We start from the raw sequence: 24,460 nt of genomic DNA, 5'->3' as shown, positions 1-24,460 counted from the left end.
GTTTATGTGTGCAGAACCATAGAACCATAGACCGTACGGGAAAGAGATGGAGGAACACATCCTGAACTTGAAATAGAACCATGGAGAGAGTGCTTGGGAGGGAAGGGTAGGAGAATGGTTGGGAGGCCCGAACTGCACTCGGATTATGATGTTGTGCTCGAGGGACCGTGATTAGTTTATTTTTGGCACGTTCCCTGCAATTTGAACTTTGCTTTGAATGGAAAAGTCTAATGACTGAGGAGTGGCGCTGACTCAAAGGCGCACTGACTTCAAAGGTACACTGTAAAAAAATAGTGAATGGCAGAATGGAATGGAAATATGTCTCTAGTGCGATATTTTCTGGATTTTATTTGGCATACTTTTAGGAGTTTACTAAAAGGAATATTCTAACCAAATTGTGTCACATTTTCTTCCGAATTTTCGGTCTAAAAGGTTTTAATGTTTATAAAGATACAATCCCAGATGGAAGTCTTAGCAAATAACGTATAAATTGAATATCTCTGAGACAACATTTAACAATCAGATCGGCGAATAATATTTACTTTCGGTTGGAGTATATTCCAGCTGTCAATAAGACCCCCAACAGAATTTTTTCGAGCAATACGTCATTGTTGTTGAGTGACACATAATGACGCATGGAACATGTTTATAAGACTAGCAGCAACAGCGGCTTTCTCTTCCCATCAATTAATATTCATAAGCAATTATCCGGCTTACCCATAAGCATTGTCAATTTCTAGGCATGAGTGTGTGTGTTTTTGATAATTAAAACATTAATTAAAGAAGAGATTTGGAGGGTCGAAGATTTAGATACCCTAGGCGATTGATGTTTTCTATGAAAGCAATATGGGACAATAGAGATCTGATCTTTAGGAAAGATAATTTCGAACATATGAGAGGGAAATTTGTGAATAGAATCTTGGGGTATCTCTAAATTAATTGGATTAATCTTTTCCACTTGGGATTACCATTGATTCGTCGGGGAAAATGTCCCATAAGCAACAGGACTCATTCTTTATGGACGAGACGAACAGAGACCATTCGCTACGATTGATTCTAGGACTTAACCGATAAAATATTTAATACATAGCTCAATTTTCAAGACTGTCTAAATACCTTATCCAATCGGTTTTGTTTTCTGCTTGGCGTTACATGCTTCTCCTCGAACCGATCATACCCTCATCCAGGGCATAGTAATGAATTATGCCATGTGTGTTTTTGTCAAGTGTACTCTCACACACTTGCACTTACACCGCACACTTACACACTTACACACTTGCATGCTGTTGCTCATATTTGTCCAGCATTGTCATCATCATCATGCATGGAGCGGAGCGGAGCAGCGACTGAGCCCGCGCCGCCAGTTGCCGTTCAGCCGCCAGCAAAGTCGAAGCTGCCCCAATCCGCCGAAAATGTCCGCGTGCACTGACTAACAGTAATTACAGTCAATTGAAGAGAGTCTTTATTGAGTGAACGGTAAAGCTAATGCATGTAATTTTTCTCCCAACAGGTTGAAGGCATTTAATCAACAATAACAATACTTATTTGACGCGAAATAACGATTTGTTTGTGAACGAAAAACCCAAAGAAAAGTAAAACGAACGCCAAGAAAAAAAACAAAATCTAATTAGAGGAAAATTAAAATAATTAATAGAAGAAAATAAAAGATTAAGCAAAGGAACGAAAAGGAAAGAGACTATAAATTAAAATAAAAACAAAAACAACGATCATGTTTAATTTGCTGCGACGCTCGCGTCAGAGAAAGACGCCGAACAAGAGCAAGAACCACGACACGAGCGACGAGGAGGACAGAAGTAATAAAGAGAGCAGCCCCAGCAGTCTAAGCAGCTCTCTTAGGCAAAGAGAGAGCGAGAGCAACAGAAAAGAAGAAGAGCGCAATGGAAGAGCACAACTCCCGGCCCACAGACGGGCGGTGATCGAGGAGCTGGAGGACTTTGCCGATGACAGCGACGAAGAGCCGAAACGACGGCCGCCGTCGCTGTCGTCGTCGTCGGCGCTGCCGCCGCCGCCTTGTGTAAAATTAGCAAAAACAGCTGCTAATGGCCGCCACTCCGAAGCGGCAGCACCACTCTCTCCGCTCCGCTCTGACAAACGGTATATAAATAACATAGCAGGACAGAAGGCGGTGGCAGGGGGGACTGCCGTTCTTGCTGCTGCTGCTCTTGACGATGATCCAAATGCTGTGGCCGCCTCTGCGGACAGTCCAAACGAGACAGCAGCCAGCGCGAACGCGAATGCGAATGCTAACGGTAACGGTAACGAGAGCGGCAGCCACTACATTGAAAAGGTGGCCAATAAGCTAATTGGCAATCGCCATAGCCCCCCGCAAATTGGGCCACTGATCGATGGCCGGCCAAACGACACAGTAGTCGCCCGTCGAGAGCGTGCCGCAACGAACGAACGACAATCATCGTCGCGTCTATCCCTGGGAAGCATTGTTGCCCTGCCACTGTCGGCCCTAAGTGGCAGTAATAAAAACGGTACAAACAAGGACCTTGACTGTGAGACGACAGCAACAGCAGCAGCAGACAGTGTGACCAAGAAACGAAAAACTCTGCAAAGGAGTCGCGATTTTCTCAGTGAAATTTTCATGGCGCGAGGACGTAATCATCAGCGCCAGCAGCAGCAGAAGCAGCAAAAACAACAGCAAGTGCAACACAACAGCAGTGGCAAGTGCAGCAACACTGCAGCAGAGAGCCACAAGAGTAACTATAACGATAACAGTAACCACGTAATCGGTCAGGCAGCACTGGCCGCACGCCGCCTCGCACACCTTGAAACGAACTCCGACCCCGCCACTGCCACTGCCGCCGCAGCATCCACAAATAGTTATCAAATGACTATGTCTAATAATAGACCAGAGAAGAACGGCCAGAGAGCGGAGCAGCATCAGCATCAGCCAGAGAGCGAGCTGAAGCGAGAGCGTCGCAGTAATTCAGCTGGAGCAGCAGCACATCCACAGCATCCCCCAGAGAAACGAGAGCGCCAAAGGCCAGAGAGTGGAGAGAGCAGTGGACGACCGTTGGCGCGATCAAGCAGTGCCGAGCCGCGAGATGGCAGCGCCAACAGAGACTTCATTCAAGCGGCAAACGTCGTCGAGTGGCGGCGAACGGTGGCCCGGCACGCGGAAGCAGCAGAACAACGCCATCAGCCAGGCAATGCAACATTGCAGCAGCAGCAGCAACAGCAACAGCAACAGCAACAACAAACAAGTGACATAATCATGGGCCAAACCAGTGCCAAGCCCAACGAAACGGCATCGGGAACGGCATCGGCGCACAGCTCGCGAGCCAGCACGCCGCGTGAGTTCCGTGAGTCGATCGTGTCTCAGCCAGCGCCCCAGGCACCGCCGCGCCAACACAAGTCCTCCCAGGATGTGCCACAAATAACCGTGGAGGACTGCAGCTTTGAGAGCTTCAGCAGCAACGAAGAGCAGGAGGAGCAGCTGAAGGAGCCGAAACCGGAGCCGGAAGTCTACCATGATTTCGATAGCGGCCTAAACATCGAAGAACTCAACGAAGCAAACATCGAGACGCTCGAGGATGAGGTCTTTGCCACGGATATACCCTCCACCATCTATCAGAATGCCAATGGCAGGCCCTGGACACGCCTCAGTCACGTCAAGCTGGAGAATGTCCAAGAGGAAGCAGAAGAAGAGGAGGATGAGGAGGCGGACGAGGACGAGGACGAGGATGAAGTGGATGAGGCGGTGGATCTGGAGTATCACCACCACAGCCAGGCCACGCCCAGCGGCAACTCCAGGCAGTCGGCCAGCAGCGAACGGAGCGCCCTGAAAAGTGACTCCAATCTGAGCAGCAGCTATGCGGATTCCGGCATTGGGGTGCACGACGAGGAGCAACAGCAACAGCAACAGCAACAGCAGAAGGTGCAACCGCCACAGCCGCCGCCCCGCAGTTCATCGGCCACATCGGCGACCCAGCCGCTGCTGCAGCGTCGCGACAATCGCTCGCCCTTCGCCCGCGACGGCTACTCCACGGACTGCGAGGAGACGCTGCTGCAGTGCGACGAACTCGATGACGAGCGCGATCTCAGCGAGCGGCTGGTATGCATCGAGAGCATTAGCCTGCCGGATGTGGTGGTTGAGTCAACGACCGCCAGCACCACAACAGCCACAGCCTCGACCACAAATGGCAGCAGCAGCACAGAAGCACAGATCAATATCAATATTGCCAACGGGGCGGGGGCCAACAGTCTGGGCAATGTGCACTTTATACCCATCCACGTGGAAGGACGCAGTCGCAGCAACAGCCCCAAGCAGCGCAGCCGCGACGACAGCTGTCTGGGCGAGAGCCTGGAGATCACCGAGGATGGCAGTGTCCTGAACAAGCCGGCCCTAAAGGAGCACTCCTATGAGACACACGAGCTCAGGTAAGGACTCATTTGATCTTAAACGAGGGGGCTTCGATCATCGAAAGTGCATCGTGTGGGACGTATACTTCGTGCCGCAGCTGTGCGGCAGCCATTGCGACGTATTTAAATCGAACCGATGCCAACAATTTCCCCAAAAACATCTGCATGTTGTAGCCAATTTATCTTGATCTTCATGTCATGGAGCACGATCACTTTCAAGTGTGATTTTGCCCTCCCAAAACTATAGATATAGTGCAGCAAATAATACGAATTTTCGGGTTAAAAGGGGATTACAAAAGCAATTAGCTTAATGCCCGGAACATAAAATACAGTGTGGAATTTTGGTTAAAGATAGCTCCATTAGATAGGAATCTTTATGCCAGCCTTGGTTGCACTTTCCTGTGTGAGAATTTTCCACTGAATTGCCTACATTTTCCGGCATACGTTTGCAATTCTATACAATTTATTTCTGATTTAATTATGCATATATTCCGTAGATATTTTGGCATCTGTGAATGAAACGTACGATCTTTATGGAGCATTCTGCACATTAATATTTTCTCTCTGGGATTTTCATTCCCTTGAATTTCTCTTTTGATTGTCTCTCTCTCCCTCTCTCGTTCATTGTTTTTCTTATTTAGATTTTCTTGATTTTCCAGCCAGAGCGCCATACCCTATATATATTTTTTTTAAATAGAACAAAACATATACAAAATTCGGGCAAATTTTTCGGCATAATTCTGTTGGCATTTGCCCATCAAAATCCCTATACAGAAAACGAGTTAAGTGATAGATGAAACGCCTTGAAGTGCTTGATGGATACAATACAACAAAAATTTCTGAGGAAAACCCACTTGTTCTACGCTACGTATACGCAATGGGAAAACAATCGTTTTGTGGCCATTGTTTGGCCTTCTCGGGGCATACGAAATATGACAGATTGTGACAGCCGTTCGGCAAGTGGCGCAAATTATTCCTACAATTTATATTCATGTATAAATTGTTCAGTTTCAATATTTTAAAATTTTGATTTTTTTTTGGTCAAAAATAAATTCACTTCGTCATTTGCGTTGTTTTTGGCAACATGTTGGCCATTTCCCACGCTTGTTTACCCTTTTCGAAGGAGGGTATAGATGATCCATCATGAATATATAAATGTATCTTTGGCTGCACAGAAAGAGCATCGAAATCTTCGTTTTTCTTTCATATTTTCTCATGTGCATAGAACACGATCTGCCTGCTCTAGTTTTCTAATTTTCCCCCGCTTATTTTCGTCTTGTTGCAAAAAGAAAAATCATAAAAGTGTACGATGTACGATGTACATAATTTAGAGCAGGGGTTGGGGACCTGCACTTGTGGAATTTTATTTAGGTTGTTCTTGATTCTGTTGGATAATTGATTCAGCGTTTCCGTGAGTAGTGGCTGGCCAAAGTACATGTCTGTTAGCATTGAAAGATTGTTTATAAAGGCGCAAGGCGCACATGCGGCGTATGCGTAATTTCCTCCCGCTAACTTATGGGTAATACTTTTTCTCCTCCTCTTACCCACCGGGGTTGTTTATCCAATCCAATTTGATGAGAAACTTGGGAATAAACAACAAAAGTATCCAAAAACCCAACTATTTGCCGAGGAAAGTTCTCAGAGGCTGAGCCAGAACCAGAGGCAGATGCGGCGATGCTTTTGCCAAAAATAATTTAAATAACTTTCAATCTAAGTGCACGCGATGCATCTGTCTTACTCTGTCCATACCCCTCTCTCTCACTCTCTCGCTCTCCCTCTCTGTCTTCATGTCTTTCTCTAGAGACAAGCCAAGACCGCGTGTCACAAAATTTTGATAAATTCACTGCCCATTGTCTATACTAGACATTTCGTACATTTCGAATATTCTTCTACTTTGGCATACAGTGCGTGACGGTACAATAAGAACAGACTACACACTTCATTAGGCAGGAAATTATAGCTGGCTCACTTTTCAATTAAAAAAATAATTACTCACTTTTTATCAAAGCCCAAATAAAAAAAAAATAAAAAATAAAAAAAATTGTTAAAGAAAATCAAAACCGAAAACATGTGAACTTGGTCTATGTCAAAATAAAAGTTTTTTAGAAGGGATACCAGGATTAGCTATTATTAGCATTTTTTTTAAAACAAATTATTATTTTTTTTAATTTTTATTCTTCATTTTTATAATAAACAAAATTATTTTTCAATTTTAATGATTTAATTCAAAAATATATATATATTTTTTTTTTAATTTACATTTTTTTAATATTAAATTGCATTTATTTATTATCAAATAGCTTGTATTATAATTTTTTAATTTGCATTATAAAAATTAAAAATTGGAGTCATACCAGATTTTAGTCATACAAATTTAAAATACATTTTTTTTTTAACAATATAAAAAAGTTAAATAAAAATAAATATATTTTTTCAACATACAAATTTAAAAGAAAATTAATTTTTTTTTTTAATTTAATTTTCGGTATTGATCAATTTTTTATTTATATTGATTTTGAACAGAAATTCATTTTTATTTCATAATTTTTGTATTCTTCCGATCTCAGATCTGTACTCAATGAAAGAATCATTTGTTATCGATAGTTGTCGATAAGTTTCTAATACTCGATATACTTCTATGACACTCGTGACTGGCATCTTAACCTTTCGCTTATGGGATATTTGTACAGCAATTCAACATCAGGCGCCTCTATAAAAAGAAAGAACATCCCTCCATCATGGAATTTCATAGGTTTTTATCAGCCCTATTGTCGCGAAACGCACCGTACAGAATAGTAAGAGAGAGTGAGAGAAAGAGTTGGCAGAATGTACGTACCAGAAGAAGGAAAAAAAAAAATACATATCGTGCGATTTAAAAATAAACTTTGCGCATTTTCGCAGCCACAGGAATCGACAAAGATAAATTCAATTAAAACGTATTTCATTCTGCGTTGAAAGCCAAAACAAAACAAAGCAAAGGCACAAGCCACAACAAACTACATATTATATAAAATTCTATAGCTGTATCTTACAGTCTGTGTATCTGGTATATATTGTATCTCAACAAATTATGGTTGAGGAAGACATTCCCCACACCCCAGTATTTTTTTACACCTCATTACGGATTTAACGACCGACTTTTCCATTCGAAATTGCGTCAATTAAATGTCTAGCGATAGGTGTAAAACGTGTGTCTCCATTAGAAATATTATTATTATTATTATTTAGATTATCTAAAATATATTTATATTATTTTTTTGTGGTGCTCGTCACGTTTGTGATTCATTTTGTTTTGTGTGCTGGGGATTATACTCAGACAAAATCTCAGTGACAGCTGATCTATTGCTTCCCTACCCAAACTATTAGTCATTCCTGATTGAACCACTGTTCTTGCAGAAAGGAGATTAAACAGCAGAAGGCACGCTTCAGCAGCCAGCTGGACGAGGCCCACAGGAATGTCCATCAGCTGGAAGCCAAAGTGGGGGAAATGCATCTCAAGATACAGAAACTGGAGCAGGAGCTCTCCCTCAAGCAATGGAATGTGGAAAGTAAGTCCACGAAACTAGGCTAAAATCTGTGGAAAATAATCAAGAAATTTTTAAAAATCCTAAAGGACTCCAGGGCGAGCTGAGTGCGGCCCATACGGATGATGAATATGTACGCAAGAAGCTGAAATTTCTGGAGGATGAAAAGGTACACTTGAGGCACAAATACAGCGAAGATCAAGATGAATATCGGCTCAAATATGGTCAGTACAAAAGTCTACACTTATAGAGATATCTGTTAAAGTCAGTTGTATCTTTCCATTTGTTAGACGAACTCGAGGCTCAGTACAACGATCTGACCGAGAAGTACAAACAGACCCAGGGTCTGGCCAGCAGTCTGCAGACCCAGCTGGCGGGTGCCCAGGCCGAGGCTCAGGAGTGGCGCCAGCAGGTGGACAGCATTCGGTTAGAGCTCGATGAACAGATACGCATACTGAAGAATGCCCTGGAGAACTCGGAGGCAGAGCGCAAGATATGCGAGGACAAGTGGCAGAAGGAGTTCGAGATGCTCAGGACACACAATCGAGGTGCTCCTCAGGCTTTATTCCATTCCAAAAATCCTTTTATTCTGATGTGTATTTGCTTTTAGAGCGCGAGGAATCCCTGATGACGGACTGCGAATGGCAGCTGCGGCAAATGCAGCGTCAGTGCAAGGACAAGATGGACAAATCCAATTACGAACGGAAACAGGCCTCAGCCAAGGCCGAGGAACTGGAACTGGAGCTGCAGTCCCGTCGCAAGGAGGCCGAACACTTGCGGGTGTGCCAGGCGCAGGTGAACTCCCTTCGAGGCGTCGTGGGCGAGCAGGAGCAGACCATTCAAACGCTCATGGATCGCATCGAGAGTCTCAAGACCGATCTGGCCACTGCCAACGAGAGTCTCGAGGCCCAGATCGAGGCTGTGCACAAGATCAAATATCAGTGTGATAAGTGAGTAAATCTTATATAGGAGATGGGTTCCAAATAGATCTTGCCCCTTTTTTGCAGTGCCATCTATGACAAGGAACGTCAAATGATCTACAAAATCGATGAGGTACGCAATGAAGCTGCCGCCTTCTGGGAGAACAAACTTTAGTAAGCAAAACCTTATAAAAAATACGATCCCCAGATACTTACAGTCTCTTCTTTTGGTAACCTTAGCACAGAGATGACAAGACTGACAAATGAATTGGAGTCCGTTTATGTGGACGAGCGCAGGGATGCCCTGGATAAGCTGCAGAATGAGCATATTGAGGAGCTGCGAGCCCTGACCAATCGATACACGGCCAATGAGGACGAACTGCGAGCCGAGGCAAGTCCTAAACCAGCTAAATCTTCCCTTATTCTTCTCTAAAGGAAGTCTTTCTAGATCGATGAGCTGCATGAAAATCTGGAGCTTAAGAAACAGGATTTCCTCACTTTGCGCGAACGTTCCGACAATGCCCTGCTGCAGACCCGCATGCATTTGGATCGGGCCGATCGCGAGTACCAGAATGCCATGTGTCGGGAGGAGGATCGTCGCGTGGAGCTCGAGGAGCGCCTCAAGAAGGAGTTCGAGGAGGAGAAAACCGAAATGGAGGAGAAGTTCCGCGAACGCCTCGGCCAGGTCAAGGACGAGTTTGCCAAGGAACTGCAGCTGTCCACCCAGGACATGGTAGAATCTCATCGCAAGGAGTTGGGTATGTTCAAAGGCCCTTTAACGACAATTGAGTGATCGATTAATCGACCCTTTCGATAACAGACTCGCAAAAGGCCAAACTTCAAGCGGAAAGGGACGAGGCTCTGCAGGATCTTGTGGACCGACATCGCGCCAAAATAGCCGCTGCCGATGAGCGATTCAAGTGAGTGTGTGTGGCATGCAACACGTACAGCCCTACAACCTGCCTGCCTGACCTTTGGCTTGAATTGAATGCCTTTTGCCTCTTACTGTCCATCACACTCGCATTCGTAATCGTAATCGTATTCGCATTCATTTTCATCTCGACTCTCATGTTTTTTGTTTCTCTTTTTCCGCACAATTTGCACACCTTTGCTCGTGGATCGTGCAGCATGCTGCAGGGCATAGATGGTGCCACAGCGAGACGTACCGCCTTGTGGGTGCTGGCCAGGGGCGCGTGTCCGTACACGCCCACACTCTATGTGCTATATCTGACCATGTCGCCACTGATCGCCCTCGCATGCTTAGTGTTCAATATTCTGGCTGTGCTCTATATCAAATATCGTCATCTGCTCAAGCGCCACTAACTTCGAAAAACCGTTCTCTTCAAAAAAAACTAACAATAGAAATTAAGTTTCGTTATGGTGTATGGAATACATAGATACCCTATAATATCGATTACTTTTACTTTCTCTTTCTCCTCGCTATATGTTATGTGTGTGTTTGTGTGTGTGTGTGTGTGTGTGTGTGTGTCCTGCCAACCCACCAATCGAACCAATATACCTCTGCACACCCTCTAAAACGCTCCGAAACGTGCGAAACCATACCGAAAACGCTTCGACTCCACTTCGTATCCTGCAGCGATTTAGAGCTTCGGCACCAGCGCAATCTCAAGGACCTGAAGGCGGCTTATGATGCCGAGAAGGCGGCGCTGGATAAGCGGGACATCAGCAATGCCAACGAGATCGAGCAGCTGCACCGCAAGTGCCGTTGTCTAACGAACCTGTAAGTCCACCTTTCTCACTCTCTCTCCCTCTTTCCGCTTAGCCGTGTTGTGGCTCCCTTGTCCCCTAATCTCTCTCCATGCCCTTGCCTTTTTGTACTATCGTTTCTCTCTGTTTTGTAGATTCGAAGAGATGCGCATGCGCTATGAGCGCCGTGATCCTCGAGCCGAGGATCTGCGCGAAATCTCCGAGCTGCGAACGCGCTGCGAGAGCCAGGAGCGGGACCTGTATGTCCTCACAGATCGTTTGCGGGACATGCAGAACCAAATGTCGGAGATGCAGCAGAATGGCAAGGCAGGCGGCAAGTCCATCAAGAAGCCACCGCCCAAGACACTGCCCACCAGCTGTGACGTCATCTATGAGGAGAACGAAGAGCGGGAGTCCCCCGAGCAGGAAAGCGGCAACAGCCAGGAGGATGACGAAGAGGAGGAGGAGGAGCACGAGCAGGAGCCCAGCGACACGGAGTCGAACCACACGATCGAGGTCAACGGCAAGGGCCCGCGCCTCAACGAGGACGACGCCCACCTGATAACGGCTGTCTAAACGATCCCATCCGATCCGATCTGTCACTTCCAAAACCAAAATATCTTTGGCTGTTTTTTCAAAAGAAGATTTGCCCCAGAGGGTCAGCGGGAGACCAACTTCTGGGCACTAAGCCACGCGACAAATACAAAAAAATTGAAAATAACTTTTTGAATTGGTTTTTAAAACCGCACCAAAAAAAACACAACAAAACAAACCAGAACGAAATAAATGTAAATATTTTTAACAGAAACATCTCGTTTCTACATCATTTTTACACATTCAACGGATTCTACATCGTATTTACATCCTTATCAGCCCTTTGGCCCATCTTCATGGTGTGCTAGGAGTCGGGGTGGACTTTATTTTGCATTCGTTGAATTCGGCTGGGTGGTTTTGGCTGCTGCACATACCTTATTTTACTTTGCCGGCAGACCTTTTTCTAGCAACATGTGGCCGTTCTCTTCGAGCCGGAAGCGAGCCGGCAGCAGGACCGAGGTCAGCCGAAGCTCATATTGGAACGCGAAATGAGCACCTCTTCTCTCTTTTTCGAACCGAGCTGTGCTGGGCTATGGAGAGGTATGGACCATAGGCACAAACGGCATAGCAACATTTCAACGACTCAGGCACCTCACTCCATATAATATTGTAACATGATTTTCAGGAAATATTTTTAGGTGCCTCAAGAACATGAATCCGGATTGTTGGACTAACATGCGTTGCAGCAGGCGTTTGTTGCCGAGCAACATTTAGTTCGGAACGATTAACCCATTGTAGACCAGTGACCAGACTTCTTTTTACCGTTTACCGAAATTTTTACATCTAATGCGCCAATAAATGCAGAAACTAGTCAGTTTCTGGCTATCACATTACAATTTTGCAGTTGTAGGTCTTAGTAGAGAGATAAGAAAAGGAATTGGGATCAAGATATTTATAAAACATATCAATTTGACAAAATTTTTGAATTAAACCTCTTTAAAACAGTTTTGAAATCAGTATCTTCAAATTAAATCAACAAAATAGGGTATACAAGTGCCCATATTCCGGTTGACACTCAGCATGTCTTCAAATACCAGCAACATTGACGTGACAACATTGCGAATGTTTCTCCTTGTCGGACAACGATTAGCCCATTGTAGACCAAGGGGGTATTTTAATATGCCACAGAAAATAATTCAATTCTAATAGTTTTAGCGCAGTTTAGGTGATGGACATCGTTGCTTTTTTTAAGTTCAGAGGAAAGATGGGATGGATCTACTAGTAAGACGTAGAAACGCTAATATATTCCGCCACCTGCCTCAAATTTTTGAACTGTTTAAATAGGGGGGGGCTTTAGATGGTTAAGTTGTTTTATCATTGGTATTCCTGCATATTTTTTTTAAATCAAACGGCCTTGCTCTCAATTTTCTTCGACCTTTTTTGCTAAAACACTTTTTTAAACAAAATCCAATAAATGCAATTATTAAAATTATGCAAATCAAGTAGGAAATAGATTCACCAATCGTATTAAATTAAGTGGGCATGGCTAAATGTTCTATATAGCTGGTAATATTCGACGGAAGAGAAAACGAGGAAATCGCATCAGCACCCGAACGCCAGAGCCGAAGTCTCGATGCATGTCTGTGCATGTCTCAACATGTCCCAACATGTCTCATTCGTGTTTCAGTTTTCGAGCAGCGCGGTTGCTGTGCTGCGCGTCGTCAAAAAATTTAAGAACGATATCGTACTAACGTATATTTCGCATTTACCGGAGCGCGCGGCTGAAAGAAACCTATAGTTCCGCCGAAATTCCGAAAACCGCCGAGGAATCCAATTTTTAAATCGAGTGCAACGGGTATTTCGCGGGTTGATTGGAATCGGGATAAATAAGAAACCGCAACAAAAGCCGGTAAAATCGGACTTAGGAACTCAAAAATTAGAAACAAATCGAGATGATAACTATTCAAAAACAAGAAACCGTTTAAGAAATTGTGATAATTTGTTGATAGTTTGTAAATATCTCGCTGCATCGTGGGTGGCAGGGCAATCATAAATTAGAATAACAAAAACGAACGGAGCTGCCGGCTGCAATTATGAAAAGGTAGAAAGCAACAACAACGAAAAAACGTAGAGTAGCTGAAGAAGCGGAATCTGGATGGGGCAGAGATTTTGTGGCATTGTTGTTTGCATGTCCCATGTCCCTCAATTTATCTGCCGGCAGAGAGGTCGTTGGCGCTAAGGTCACGCCAACGCAAAACCAACGGAGCAGCGGGCGTTTGTTTCGTGTGGAGTGCAAGTGACAAAAAAAAAACGACAACATAAAACCAAAAAAAGTAGACGAGAACCAGAGTTCTAAGTTCTCCCCCTTCCGGGCTCTAAACAACAGCGAAAAGAACGTGAGTGAGTGTGTGTGTGTGTGTCGCATGGCTCAAGCAAACGGTTAATCTTCATAGCCCCAGCTCCGCACCGCTCCGCGTGTGTATGTGTGTGTTGCCTGCTGTGTTATATTTTGTGTGTGTTCTACCACCACCGCGCTCTCTCCCGCGCAATTTAGCAAGGAGCGAAAATCGAAAATGTAAGTGCCGCTACTTTTATTGCTTTTCTACGTTTAAGATCTCTCCTCTACCTCTACCTCTGCCCACGTTTCTTGTTCTCCTTTTCCCTTACTATTCGTATGTACGTGTGTGAGTTGCTGCAGCCTCCACCAAGCGCCGCATTTAAAGGATATTCCTAATCCGTTTTATTGATTGCCGGTCGTACCAAAGCAGGGTGCAGGGTGCAGGGCAAGGCAGGCAGAAACAGCGACAGCATCACAGCTGGAGTGCTTCGTCTCTGTCTGTTTCTCTCTGCCTGCCTGCGTGTGTGTTTCTGTGTGTGTGTTCTTGTTCGGGCAATCTGTGCTGCCCTCACCCCCGCCGCCATAACCATCGCTCTCTCTGCTGCTGTTTTTCTTTTTTAATGTTTTTTATACCCTTTGCAGAGGTTGTTACGTTTTCGAGCAGATGCTCAAAAATTATATTTCAATCGGCATTATATTGATATATTCTTGATCAAAATCCACAGAAAGGTCTCTATAAAGATGTCACATTTGCTTAGAAAAAAAAGTTTTCTGAAGGAGAAATTTCTTCCAACAAGAATTCGATTTTTTAGACCTTTTTCCATGCCTTAAAAATTATTAATTTTCCATGGGAAAAAATGTTAAAAATTTATAAATTCCTTTAAAAAAAAAGTGTATTTTCAGTCTCGGACTCGACTGCCGCTTCGAGCATATTTTTCCTTCTTTTATGCGCTCTCTTTGTTTCCCCCGGAGGCTTCTCCCTGGGGATTTGCTGACAAATGTTAATTATTTTGGCATTGCTGTTGTTCGATTTTCCCTTCTGCCTTTGCCTCTCCTTCCGTTGATCTCTTTTTTTCGTCATTGCTTAATTCTGTTTCTTATCTTTTTGCTTAATTCCTGAGCATTTCTGGAAATAACTTTATTGTTGGGCAAAAATTAAGAGAAATATGTGCGGCACCTGCCCCCGTGGGGCATAACTCAATAATCACATCAAATGTCATCCAGCCACCCCCCCGCTCTCCCTCTCCCCTGGCATCGCTCGTTTTGCTGTGCAACACCTCCTTAAGAGGTGTGTCCAGCGCACCCCCACCCCCTCGCTGGGGCTAATGCCGCACAGCTGCGCGCCATTTAAGTCGCGGACAAGTGTTTTGCCGGCATTCGCGGAATGCGACGACGGAGGAGACCAGGCCCAGGGCCAGGGCCAGGGACCGAACAGAAGCCGCAGCAAAAAAAAAGTGGCAGGCAACATTGCCACCAATTATGCGATAAGCAAGTGGAGAGCCACTGCAGATGCTTGCCCCGCCTAGCCCCTCCTCCTGCCTCTCTCTTAAAGTTTTGCCTGCTTAAAGCTTTAACGGTGGTTTCTGCCCCTCTTTAAGAGAAGAGCGTAAAGCCTTGAAAGAAAACAAAAGTTTTACTCTTTCAGGACCCTTTGAATAAAGTAATTTAAATCCCACATTCCCCAAAAAAAAGCACACCCATAATAATAATAATAATGATCAAAAATTGCGACTGGAAAAACTAACAAAAGGCCGCGTGCTTGGAGCTCTCAGGCCGCGGCGCTTTCTTCAAACGAAACGAAAAGCGTGCAACAAGAGGTGGGGGGGGGGGGGGGGGCAAGAGGCAGGCAGAACAAGAGCAGAGGAATGACCTTATATTGCAACTGCAACGCAAACAAAGGTCCGCTAATGGGGAGGGAGAGCAGGAGAGAGAGATCAGCGCCGGCAAACCGGTCGATGGGTGCTCATTGGAGATGGCTACGGCTCTGGCTACTGCGGGGCAATTGGGCCAAAAGCATAAAAATCAGTCAAGAGTCGGCGTTGCAGCCCAGCGTTCAGTGCACGAGCATTAAAAGCGACAAACAAACAAACAAACAAACAGAAACGGGACGACGGACCTGCGGACCAGAATCCTCACTCCTGCTTCCAGAATCCATGGCTGCCTCCCAAAGGCCTAGGCCCTGGCCACAGAAATCGATTTTCTCGCAAAACTTGGCCAGGGCTCAGGTCCGAGTCGGAGTCGGAGTCCGAGTCCGAGTCCAGTGCCGCAGGGCCCAGGGCCGCCACTTCATGTTCCTGCCTGCGCCTCAATTGCTCCACTTCTTCCACGGCTCCTCCTCCTCCTCCACCTCCACCTCCTTCTTTCTGCCGCTCTCCTTCGCCTTCGCCTTCTCCTTCGCCTTCTCCTTCTCCTTGTGCTGTAATGGATATGGTTCAGGCGCGCGCGGTTTTTTGATGATGATACTCTTGATAATGATGATTGAAATGATGATGATGATGATGCCACGTTTCGGTTCGCTTCGGTTCTGTCGTCGCCGTCGTCGCCGTGTTGCTTAGTTGTCTCTCTCTCTCTCTCTATCTGTGCCTCTTTCACTGTGCATCTGTGCTTCTCCTTCCTTCCTCCTCCCTTCTTGCTGTAATTGCAATTGCAATTTTCTCCGACTGCAACTTCCCTGCTGCTGCTGCTGCTGCTGGAGGGTTAGTAAATCTGCAAATTGCATTCGCTCAGGAAATTTAGTAGCCCCATGGAACACCACATGGAACCACAGCCTCACCGTCAGCGTCCAGACTCGAGAGTTATTTAATTTGTGTTATAAATAAATTTGTTTAAAGCTATAATTGCCTCGAGGGGGACCAACTGTAAATGTTTGCTGAGAGCAGCATGCGAGAGCGAGAGAGAACTTAGAGCAGAGAGAGGTCTCCGACAGATCTTTTTACTAATTGAAATCCCATTCAAAGAGAGGAGGGTGTAGGTGGAAGAGGATGAAAGGCCAAACCAATTCCCGAAAAGAACAACATAATTTGAGGGGCCTAGACACGCAACAACAACAACTACAACAACAACAACATTTGCATGACCAAAGCAGCAATTACTGGCTCTGATGCTGCCCTCAAGCCTTTGCCACCTGCTTGTCTGGGAAATTTCTCTCTCTCTATCGCTCCCTCTCTCTTTGCTCTGCTGCGTGTGTGTTCGCAGCAGCTAAACTGTCAATAGAAGGGGGAGAGGGAGTATGAGAGAGAGAGTCCCCCTGCCTGTTTTTCAAGTTGTCTGCAAACGACACCCAACGATGACATCGTCCGTCGCCTTTTGCACTGATTTTTGCCGTGCCCTGGCTGGCTCATCAGCAAAAAAACAACAAATCAACGGAGGAGGGAAGAGGCAGTAGCTTCAATGACAACCAAAACAACAACAACAACAACGAGAGCGGAGTAGACCTTGGACTGATGGTTGCATCATCCCTCCTCTGAGTCCTACAACTGTTTATTGCATCCCTATCTAGGGTAAGAGAAGGGACGGACCCGCAGCCGCCCATTCAAAGAGAGGAGCAGCAGAAGCAGTGGGAGAGGGAGAGGGAGAGCATCAGCCATAATCAGTAGAAAAGATGCAGCGGCGACAGAGCTTTTGCATGCTGCATTTTTACGGTTGTTCCTCTCTTCCTGTTGTGCTTGTACTTTGCATTCACTCTCCCTCTCACCCTCCCTCCCTCTCTGGTGGACTCTTCTTCTCATTTGGGTGCTGTTGTTTTTGGCATTGCTTTAATTATTGTTCCGTTTCGTCTGCCATTTGCTGCTGCACTTTTTCTCGTCTCGTTTTTGTTTGTTTCTTGTTTGTTTTTGTTTTGCTTCCCGTTTTTGTTTTTGTTTTTATTTTGTTCGTCGTTGCATTGGGTGGGGGGTTTGGATAGCATGCTGTGGGTAAAATAATACAATAGGCTCACCGAATCACTTAAATCATTCACTCACAGCTTGAGAGTAAGCGAACGGATATGGATGTAATGGATATGGCTGATTGAAGAGGGAAATGTTAAGAGGGATCTCCTTTGAACAGAGGGGATTTACTTTAAAGCTTACATGTACAACGTTTGTTAAGGCTCTGCCAATGACTTCTGCTGTTCCGCTTTCGATCCAATGATCGCTGCCTCTGCCTCTGCTACTGCTCTGCTGCTGTTTAGATTTTGTATGGCCGCTGCTCTGCTGCTGTTTAGCTTTTGTATGGCCACTGCTCTGCTGCTGTTAAGCTTCCGACTCTGTTCTTATCTCTCGTATGGCTACTGAGCTCTGCTGCTGTGAAGCTTCTGACTCTGTTATTGCCCTCGTATGGGCTACTGGGCTCTGCTTCTGTTAAGCTTCCGACTCTGTTCTTTTCTCTTGTATGGCTACTGAGCTCTGCTGCTGTTAAGGCGCTGCTAAAGATCTCTGTCTGTTAAGGCGCTGCTGAAGATCTGTCTCTGCTTATCTTCGAATTTGATCTTCGAATTTCAAGCTCAAGGGCATCTAGAACTAGCTCTCTCTCTCTCTTTCCCAAAGCTTCAGAAGCACCTGCAAAATGAATTCGAATTGTAAATGATTTTCATGGCCCGATTCATCTCCAACATTTGTTGCATTCCTTGCTGCACTGCAAACGAAAGAATTCTCTTGCATGTAATTATTTTAAATCGTTTTTCCACTTTTTATTTTTTCTTTCCTTTTGTTGTTGTGTCTGTGGAAATGCAATTGCATCCCGCCCCCCGCTCCTCCAGCCCCTCTGGCAACATTTCTAAAAAACCCAACCGACGCCCCAAAAACATTTCACTTTTCTTTGTGCAAAACGAATCAAAACAAAACAGAAACAAAAATACAGAAAAATGAAAAAAAAAAACCAAATGCAAAGTTCGAAGCCCCCGGAACGCTTTAACAGGAGTCTTGGTGGGGGTAGAGAGAGGGCACCAACAAAAAATAAATAAAAACAGAACAGAATTAAACGAATCAAAATAAAAGAGAATGAAATGCAGCCGAGGACTAGGACTAGGAAACCAGGAGGCGGCCAGGAGCCGCCGCTAGCAGGAGGTCCTGACGTTGCAACGTTCCAGAGCCCGCCGTCCCCGTCCTCGTCCCCGTCCTCGTCCTCCTGATTCTGCTGTTGTTGGCCATTTTTGTGCGACTTAAATTGCATTTTATTTCTGCAACGTTGCAAAACATTTATTTACTTTCATGGTTTGTTGAGTATTTGCCAGGCCACAAGGAACTACTGCCAGGACGGCAGTGCGCCAGGGATAGGGCTAAGGATAAGGACGATGATGATGTGAGCCAGGGGAAGGGGCAGGAGGGAGGCAGGGAACTGTTGACTGCTTTTGAACTTGTGCGTCGTCGTCGTCGTCGTCCTCGGCAATTGCATCCTTAGACAATGACACAGAAAGAGGGAGAGAGAGAGAGGAAGAGAGAGATGAACTGCAGACATTTTAGGGAATGGGAGACATCCATGGGTTCCTCTGGGAAAGACCTTTGGATTCCGTATTTGCTTCACATGTGCTGCCATTTTTGTTGTGGAAATATTCTATTTCCTTGATAGAAGCTTTTGTTTCAATATGTTTTCAATCCTCAAAGATTGAAATTGATGGAGACGGCCCGAGGGTCCGTCGGGCTGCTGCAATTATGCGCTAATTAAATGCAACATAATTTTTGGAATGCCGCGAAGACAGCTAAAAAATGCATAACATATGTTGAACAGCCCGAAAAATCGACCAAGATCGAAAGAAACGAAGAACCCAAGAACCGCTTTCTGTGGCCTCATGCCGCGGGCTCTTGGGGCACACAAGAAACAGCAGCAGCCATAACCATAACATGTTTTGTTATTAATTATAGTTTACGCAATGCAGGGGACAGGCCGAAGACAACAACAGTCACAGTCACTCAGAGAGGCAGAGCCTGCCACGGATCGAGGCAGGCAGGAAGCCCAGCCGCCCTGACCAGAAGGAGGATACACAAAAAAATAAAAATAAAAAAGAGTTCACTTAATTTGACGCACAAATGTCAGTCACAGTCGGTCGTTCCTTCGTTCCACCGTTCCTCTGTGCCTCTCTGTGCCTCCGTTCCACCATTCACTCTTTCGTTCCTTTTTTCCTGCTGTTCAGTGAACCGCCGCTGCCGTCAGTTGGCGGGCACTCCGTCGTTCCTGTCGTTACTTTAGTTGTGAAAATAACTCAATAACTAATCCTTTTTGATGCCATACCAAAAGGGTTGTTTGCCCAAGGCATTCCGCACAAGAGAACATGTGGCAGAAGGCTCGGGACTGCCTTTCGTCTTTGACTTGACAATAAAAATGATCATAATTATATTTAAATTAATATGCAACAAGGCAGCGGCAATTTCCGCGCTCTCTCGACAAATTACAGGAAATGCCAGACACCAGAAACACCAGCGACCCATCCCGGTGCCCCCGTTGGCTGTCCGCCACTCTTTCTGTTCACAAAACTGTTTATATTAATTAGGAGACTCACACCAAAAGCAGAGCACCGTCCGACAGAGGTCTCGAGTATTTATGACAGAACCCTAAAAAAGAAATAGGAAAAATGCCATCGTTTTTTATGACGTTTCATTTGAGTGAATTCAATTTCACACCTATCAATATTTAATAGAATGTTGGGCCATCAAGGGAAGGGGATAACATAACGAAAAAGACTAAGCCACACTGGGAGAGAGAGAACCAGAAAGGTGAAGGGGATGTGCAGAGCGGGAGAGGGAGTACAGGCCGGAGTACAGGACGGCTAAGCCACACTGGAGGAACAAGAGAGAAAGAGCACTCGAACTGCTAAGCCACACTGGAGGAAAAGGAGAGAAAGAGCATACACGCATTGCTAAGCCACACTGGAAGCAAAAGAGGGAGAAAGAGCACACTGCTAAGCCACGCTGGAGGAAAAAGAGAGAGAAAGAGCACCCACGCATTGCTAAGCCACACTGGAAGGAAAAGGAGAGAAAGAGCACACTGCTAAGCCACGCTGGATGAAATAAAGAACTGCTAAGCCACACTGGAAGCAAAAGAGGGAGACAGACAGCTACCGTGGAACTAATGAAATGTTGGGAATACTATCTGGGAATTTCAAATGATAATTTTATAATTATCCACCCTAGAAAACAAAGCAATTATTCTGGTATTATAATTATATAATTACCATAAAAAATACCAAATACCAAATCAATATCGAGGCAAGCTTTGACCCAATTTTGAGCAACTAAATAGCATTTTCTATGATAATCCCCCAGGCCCCAGACCAGACCCAAATGTCATTAACAGTCCCTCAACTGCTGCTCCATCGAAAATTTGGAGTTGTTAAGCCCCCAGATTGAGACGATGGGGCTTAAGCGGAGCTGATTAATCTGAAGAGCCAGACAAATTCTGGCTAACAAATGTGTACGACATTAATTATGCAAACAGAAATGGAAACAGAAAACAGAAACCGACTAAAGACTACATAAAGACAGAACTAGATTGTTCTGCGTTTTTTTGTTTCCTGAAGCATGGGAAACATTTTAAAAGTCATTTATCATCGAGCAGAACGCAAAATTTGGATAATAAATTATGCAAGAAATTCGTATGAAATCATTAAAATCACATTGGAAGCGTATGTAAAATTAAGTTAATTATTTAATTTATGGCAACAAAATCGCTGTTGTCAATCGGAAATGCAATAAAATCGAATGGAAAACTGGCAAAATATTTGTCAAAGCCAGCATTTTCGACAGTGCAATTAAGAATTTGCATAAATTTACAATTGAATCGCTGGGATGTGGCCTCGACAATATTAGTTTTTAATTGCCATATAAATTATAAATAAATTCAGCAAGCTCGCTCTCTCTCTGAGAGGCACTTGTCTCTAATGTGGAAAATAGTTTGCATAAATTACGAGCATTTTCCCTGCTGACTGACACCTGGCGAAAGAATGGCCCCGAAAAACTGCAAAACAATGTAAATTAATTAAAATATTTATAAGTCTGTGCGGCACGAGTGTGGCGCTGTGTGTGTGGCACGGCTAATTGATAATTAAATGTCAAATGCATGCAAATATGGAATAATTAGGGGAAATACATTTCAGACGCGCATCCCAGGTATTTTATCGATTATTAATCGATTACATTGCGAATTAAAGTTAATAAAGAGGGCAATCGGGCACAGAAATATGGAAATAAAATTGAATGGAGAGCATTGGAAATCGATTATTAATCGATTTATATGTTTAGATCTTTTTCTAATAGAAAATTCGAGGATATTTTGTGTATTTTTTGGGTGTGGAGAGCGCAATCGAACTCGTTTTTGTATCGATTATTAATCGATAGGTAGAATATTTTGTGAATTTAAGGGAATGGAGAGTGCAATCAAATACGAAAATATAGAATTAGAAGAGCAGAAGCATATATTGTATTAATCGAGTTAGTTTCTGTACCGATTATTAATCGATTTACTTTTGTAGATCTTTTTCGAATGAAAAATGAAGGGCATTTTGTGAATTTAAGTGAAGTTTAAGCTTAAAATCTGTGAAAAATTAAGCAAGATAAATCATTACCGCCATCGAATCGCGTAATCGATCGATTATTTATCGATATACATTTGGCGTTCTTCTTTTAGTGAACAATAATGGGCACTAAATCTGATTTAACATTGACTTACAGCTCCGTAAGCCCCGAAAGGCACATACCCCCATTACCGGGGGGTTCCCACCAAAATCCACTCCGCCATTCGCTGTAGAAAAGCTCATTAGCCTAAACACTGGACTAGGTTTATTATTTATGGCTTTCATTAGGCTTAGACTCCACTCCCCTCCCCTTCGTCTCTCTCGCCGTCTTCATTATTATTTTAGTAGCATTCAAATAACACAAAAACTAAAAACAACAAATAAATTAAGCTTTTGTTAAAAATTACACAAATTCATGTTAGTTTTATATTTGTTTTTTTGTTATGTCTTTCTGTTTTCCTGTTGGGTGGGGAGGGGGGGGCTGGGTCTATAATTTATTTAATGATGCTTTTAATGTGGCTTTTTCGATTGGAGTTTCTGTGTTTATTGACAGCCAACCAGGAGCCAACCATAATAACAGTGTTTAGTGGGGCTTTGGGGCCATTTGAATTGCAATTGAATACATGAAAATCGGTTAGAACACAGATTTACATGAACTGAGGGGAATTTTAGTAGCTTTTTCGTTTGTTTGGCTTTTCTCTCAGTGTATGCTAGTGTGGCCTACAAGCCGCAACAGCAGCTTGTGACATTTAAGCCCCGTTTTCGAGTCAAATTAAAACCAAATAAAAATCGGAGACAGTTGTTGTTGGGTCTCTTTTTTTTTGGTGGGGTGGGGGGGTTACATACACGTACATGGTCTGCCAGGAGTCACTGCGCGATTTAGATAGCAATAAAAATGCAGCAGCAGCAGTGCCCCCTCCCCCTCCATTACACCATTACCGATTCAGAAATGTGTGTTCGGTGGCGGCATGATGTTGCAGCAACCACGTCAACAACATGAGAGAAGTCACGAACTGCAACAGGAACAACGGCAGGCAGGAGAAAGACAGAGATAGAGGGAGAGAGAGAAGCAGCAGCAGCAGCAGCTAAATTGTAAACATAAACAAAACATTTATGACTATTTACAGTTTGAGCCGAAAACTGAATTCGAATTCGGCTTCGAACAGCGAGCAAGATGAAGAGTTGAGGGTATATTAGCAGAAAAGGTAAGCGGGAGACGGCACAAAGAGTAAACGAAAAGAGCAGATGAACAGTCGAGAGGGAGATGGCCTTACCTTTCAATCGACTAGCAACGGAATAGACGAAGAGCGGGAGAGCGGTAGAGCTGGCGAGCCGAGCGACAGAGCTGGAGAGCGGTGTAGCGGCAGAGCGGTATAGCGGGCGAGCGTGAGAGCGGGATGGAGGCTTCTGCCAGCTCATCTACGTGTGAGAGTGTCTCCCTACTGACGTCCACTACCTACTTTTACTTCTACTCCTCCCCCTCCTCCTACTACTTCTGCTACTCTTTGCTGTTGTTGGTTCTCCTCCAACTCCTGCTATATGTTGTTGCTGCCAGGGCAATGCTGTTCGAATGTTCAATGAGGAGGTTTTCGGGTGTGAAAGGGTCAATTGTGTAAATAATAACGAAAAAGTGTGAACAGCAAACAGCGCGGCAGCGGCAGCAACGAGAACGTGTATTGAGAGACAGCAGCAACTGAAATCGAATCTCCAGGAAGGGGGACGAGGAGTGAGAGACAGAACTCATAAAAATATCACACGCATATAGAAAAAGCATTTCCGATAAGCAATGCACTAGACAAACACAAACGTGAACAAATGTAAACAGGAGAGGGAGGGGGAGAGGGAAAGATAGGTAGTGCGAGGGTGGGAGAGTGTGCAATGGAGAGAGAAAGAGAGACTGGCGTTGGGCAGCGCAGCAGACAGAATGTCGCGGTCGCTCAGTGATGCTCATTGATTGGAAGGGGTATGTGCATATCGTATGCACTGGAAATAATCTTATATTAAATTTAAAAAAATATTATTATTATATAATGATTTTCCAGGGTATCTCAAGTGCCAGTCTGGATCCCACGTCCTCTTCTTTTCCATTCTGTTTTTGTGTGTGTTTTTTTTTTATGGCTGCAATTAAATATTGTGTTTAATGCATTTGTAAATAATAATAAATAAAAAGCATTTACTACAGCAATCACGATAATGCTGCAGCTCCAAAGAGGCGGTGGGAGGGGGTGGTGTGGCACGGCGATAACGCGATAATGAAGTTTGAAGTTTTTGACTGCAACAGCCACCATATGGGCACGGGTACGAGTATATCGGAGTTGTTTTATTTGCTGCCATAAAAATTGTCATGGCTGCCCCGACTGTCTCTCCGACTCATAAATGCATATAAATAATGGGGGAAATTCATAGACAGACAGTGGAGGCAGCGGCAGCGGCAGTGGCATGTTCTTAAGCCCGGCCTGAGCGCACTTAATGGGGCAGCAATTTGGTTTTATTGCAGCCGTCAATTGTCATTAGAATCGAGCATTTTCGAGGCTTCTCTTTAAAAGCCTTTGCTAATTGA

At 44.5% G+C, this 24,460-nt stretch overlaps 2 protein-coding genes across 12 annotated transcripts in view; both read left to right on the top strand.

The window, feature by feature from the left end:
• The first annotated feature begins 1,344 nt into the window (after positions 1 to 1,344).
• On the top strand, positions 1,345 to 11,301 carry LOC108154759 (golgin subfamily A member 6-like protein 22). Of its 3 annotated transcripts, XM_017285134.2 has the most exons (12): positions 1,348 to 1,435; positions 1,511 to 4,410; positions 7,789 to 7,940; positions 8,006 to 8,140; positions 8,207 to 8,464; positions 8,527 to 8,866; positions 8,924 to 9,010; positions 9,077 to 9,227; positions 9,285 to 9,594; positions 9,657 to 9,756; positions 10,434 to 10,577; positions 10,699 to 11,301. In XM_017285134.2, exons 2-12 carry the CDS (start codon positions 1,730 to 1,732, stop codon positions 11,117 to 11,119), a joined length of 4,779 nt encoding a protein of 1,592 aa, XP_017140623.2. In that variant the 5' UTR covers positions 1,348 to 1,435; positions 1,511 to 1,729; the 3' UTR covers positions 11,120 to 11,301. The 3 variants fall into 3 exon arrangements, with proteins under 3 accessions (XP_033245268.1, XP_017140623.2, XP_033245269.1); XM_033389377.1 differs by lacking the exons at positions 10,434 to 10,577; positions 10,699 to 11,301 and adding an exon at positions 9,964 to 10,238 and having other exon boundaries at positions 1,345 to 1,435; XM_033389378.1 differs by lacking the exons at positions 1,348 to 1,435; positions 1,511 to 4,410 and adding an exon at positions 7,543 to 7,580.
• A 1,439-nt stretch (positions 11,302 to 12,740) lies between these two features.
• LOC108154760 (sterile alpha motif domain-containing protein 5-like) overlaps positions 12,741 to 24,460 on the top strand; it is a 171,446-nt gene continuing 159,726 nt past the window's right edge. For 5 of the 9 annotated variants that reach the window (XM_017285136.2, XM_017285135.2, XM_033389167.1 and 2 more), the window contains exon 1: positions 12,741 to 13,652. The gene's annotated coding sequence lies outside the window, so the exon portion shown is untranslated. The remainder of the gene's footprint in view (positions 13,653 to 24,460) is intronic. The other 4 variants (XM_017285139.2, XM_017285140.2, XM_017285141.2 and 1 more) reach the window with 2 other exon arrangements.

The sequence above is a fragment of the Drosophila miranda genome, chromosome 2 (genome assembly GCF_003369915.1).
Source record: "Drosophila miranda strain MSH22 chromosome 2, D.miranda_PacBio2.1, whole genome shotgun sequence".
NCBI lineage: Eukaryota > Metazoa > Arthropoda > Insecta > Diptera > Drosophilidae > Drosophila > Drosophila miranda.
The sequence above is the reverse complement of the archived record's forward strand: the minus strand, read 5'-3'. Positions and strand labels throughout refer to the sequence as shown.

Bases quoted from the DNA above. Each gene is read 5' to 3' on its own strand.
- LOC108154759 (XM_017285134.2), top strand. From the start codon at position 1,730: ATGTTTAATTTGCTGCGACGCTCGCGTCAGAGAAAGACGCCGAACAAG. The intron at 9,011-9,076 runs GTAAGCAAAACC...TGGTAACCTTAG, and splicing joins TTCTGGGAGAACAAACTTTA to CACAGAGATGACAAGACTGA. The intron at 9,228-9,284 runs GCAAGTCCTAAA...AAGTCTTTCTAG, and splicing joins AGGACGAACTGCGAGCCGAG to ATCGATGAGCTGCATGAAAA.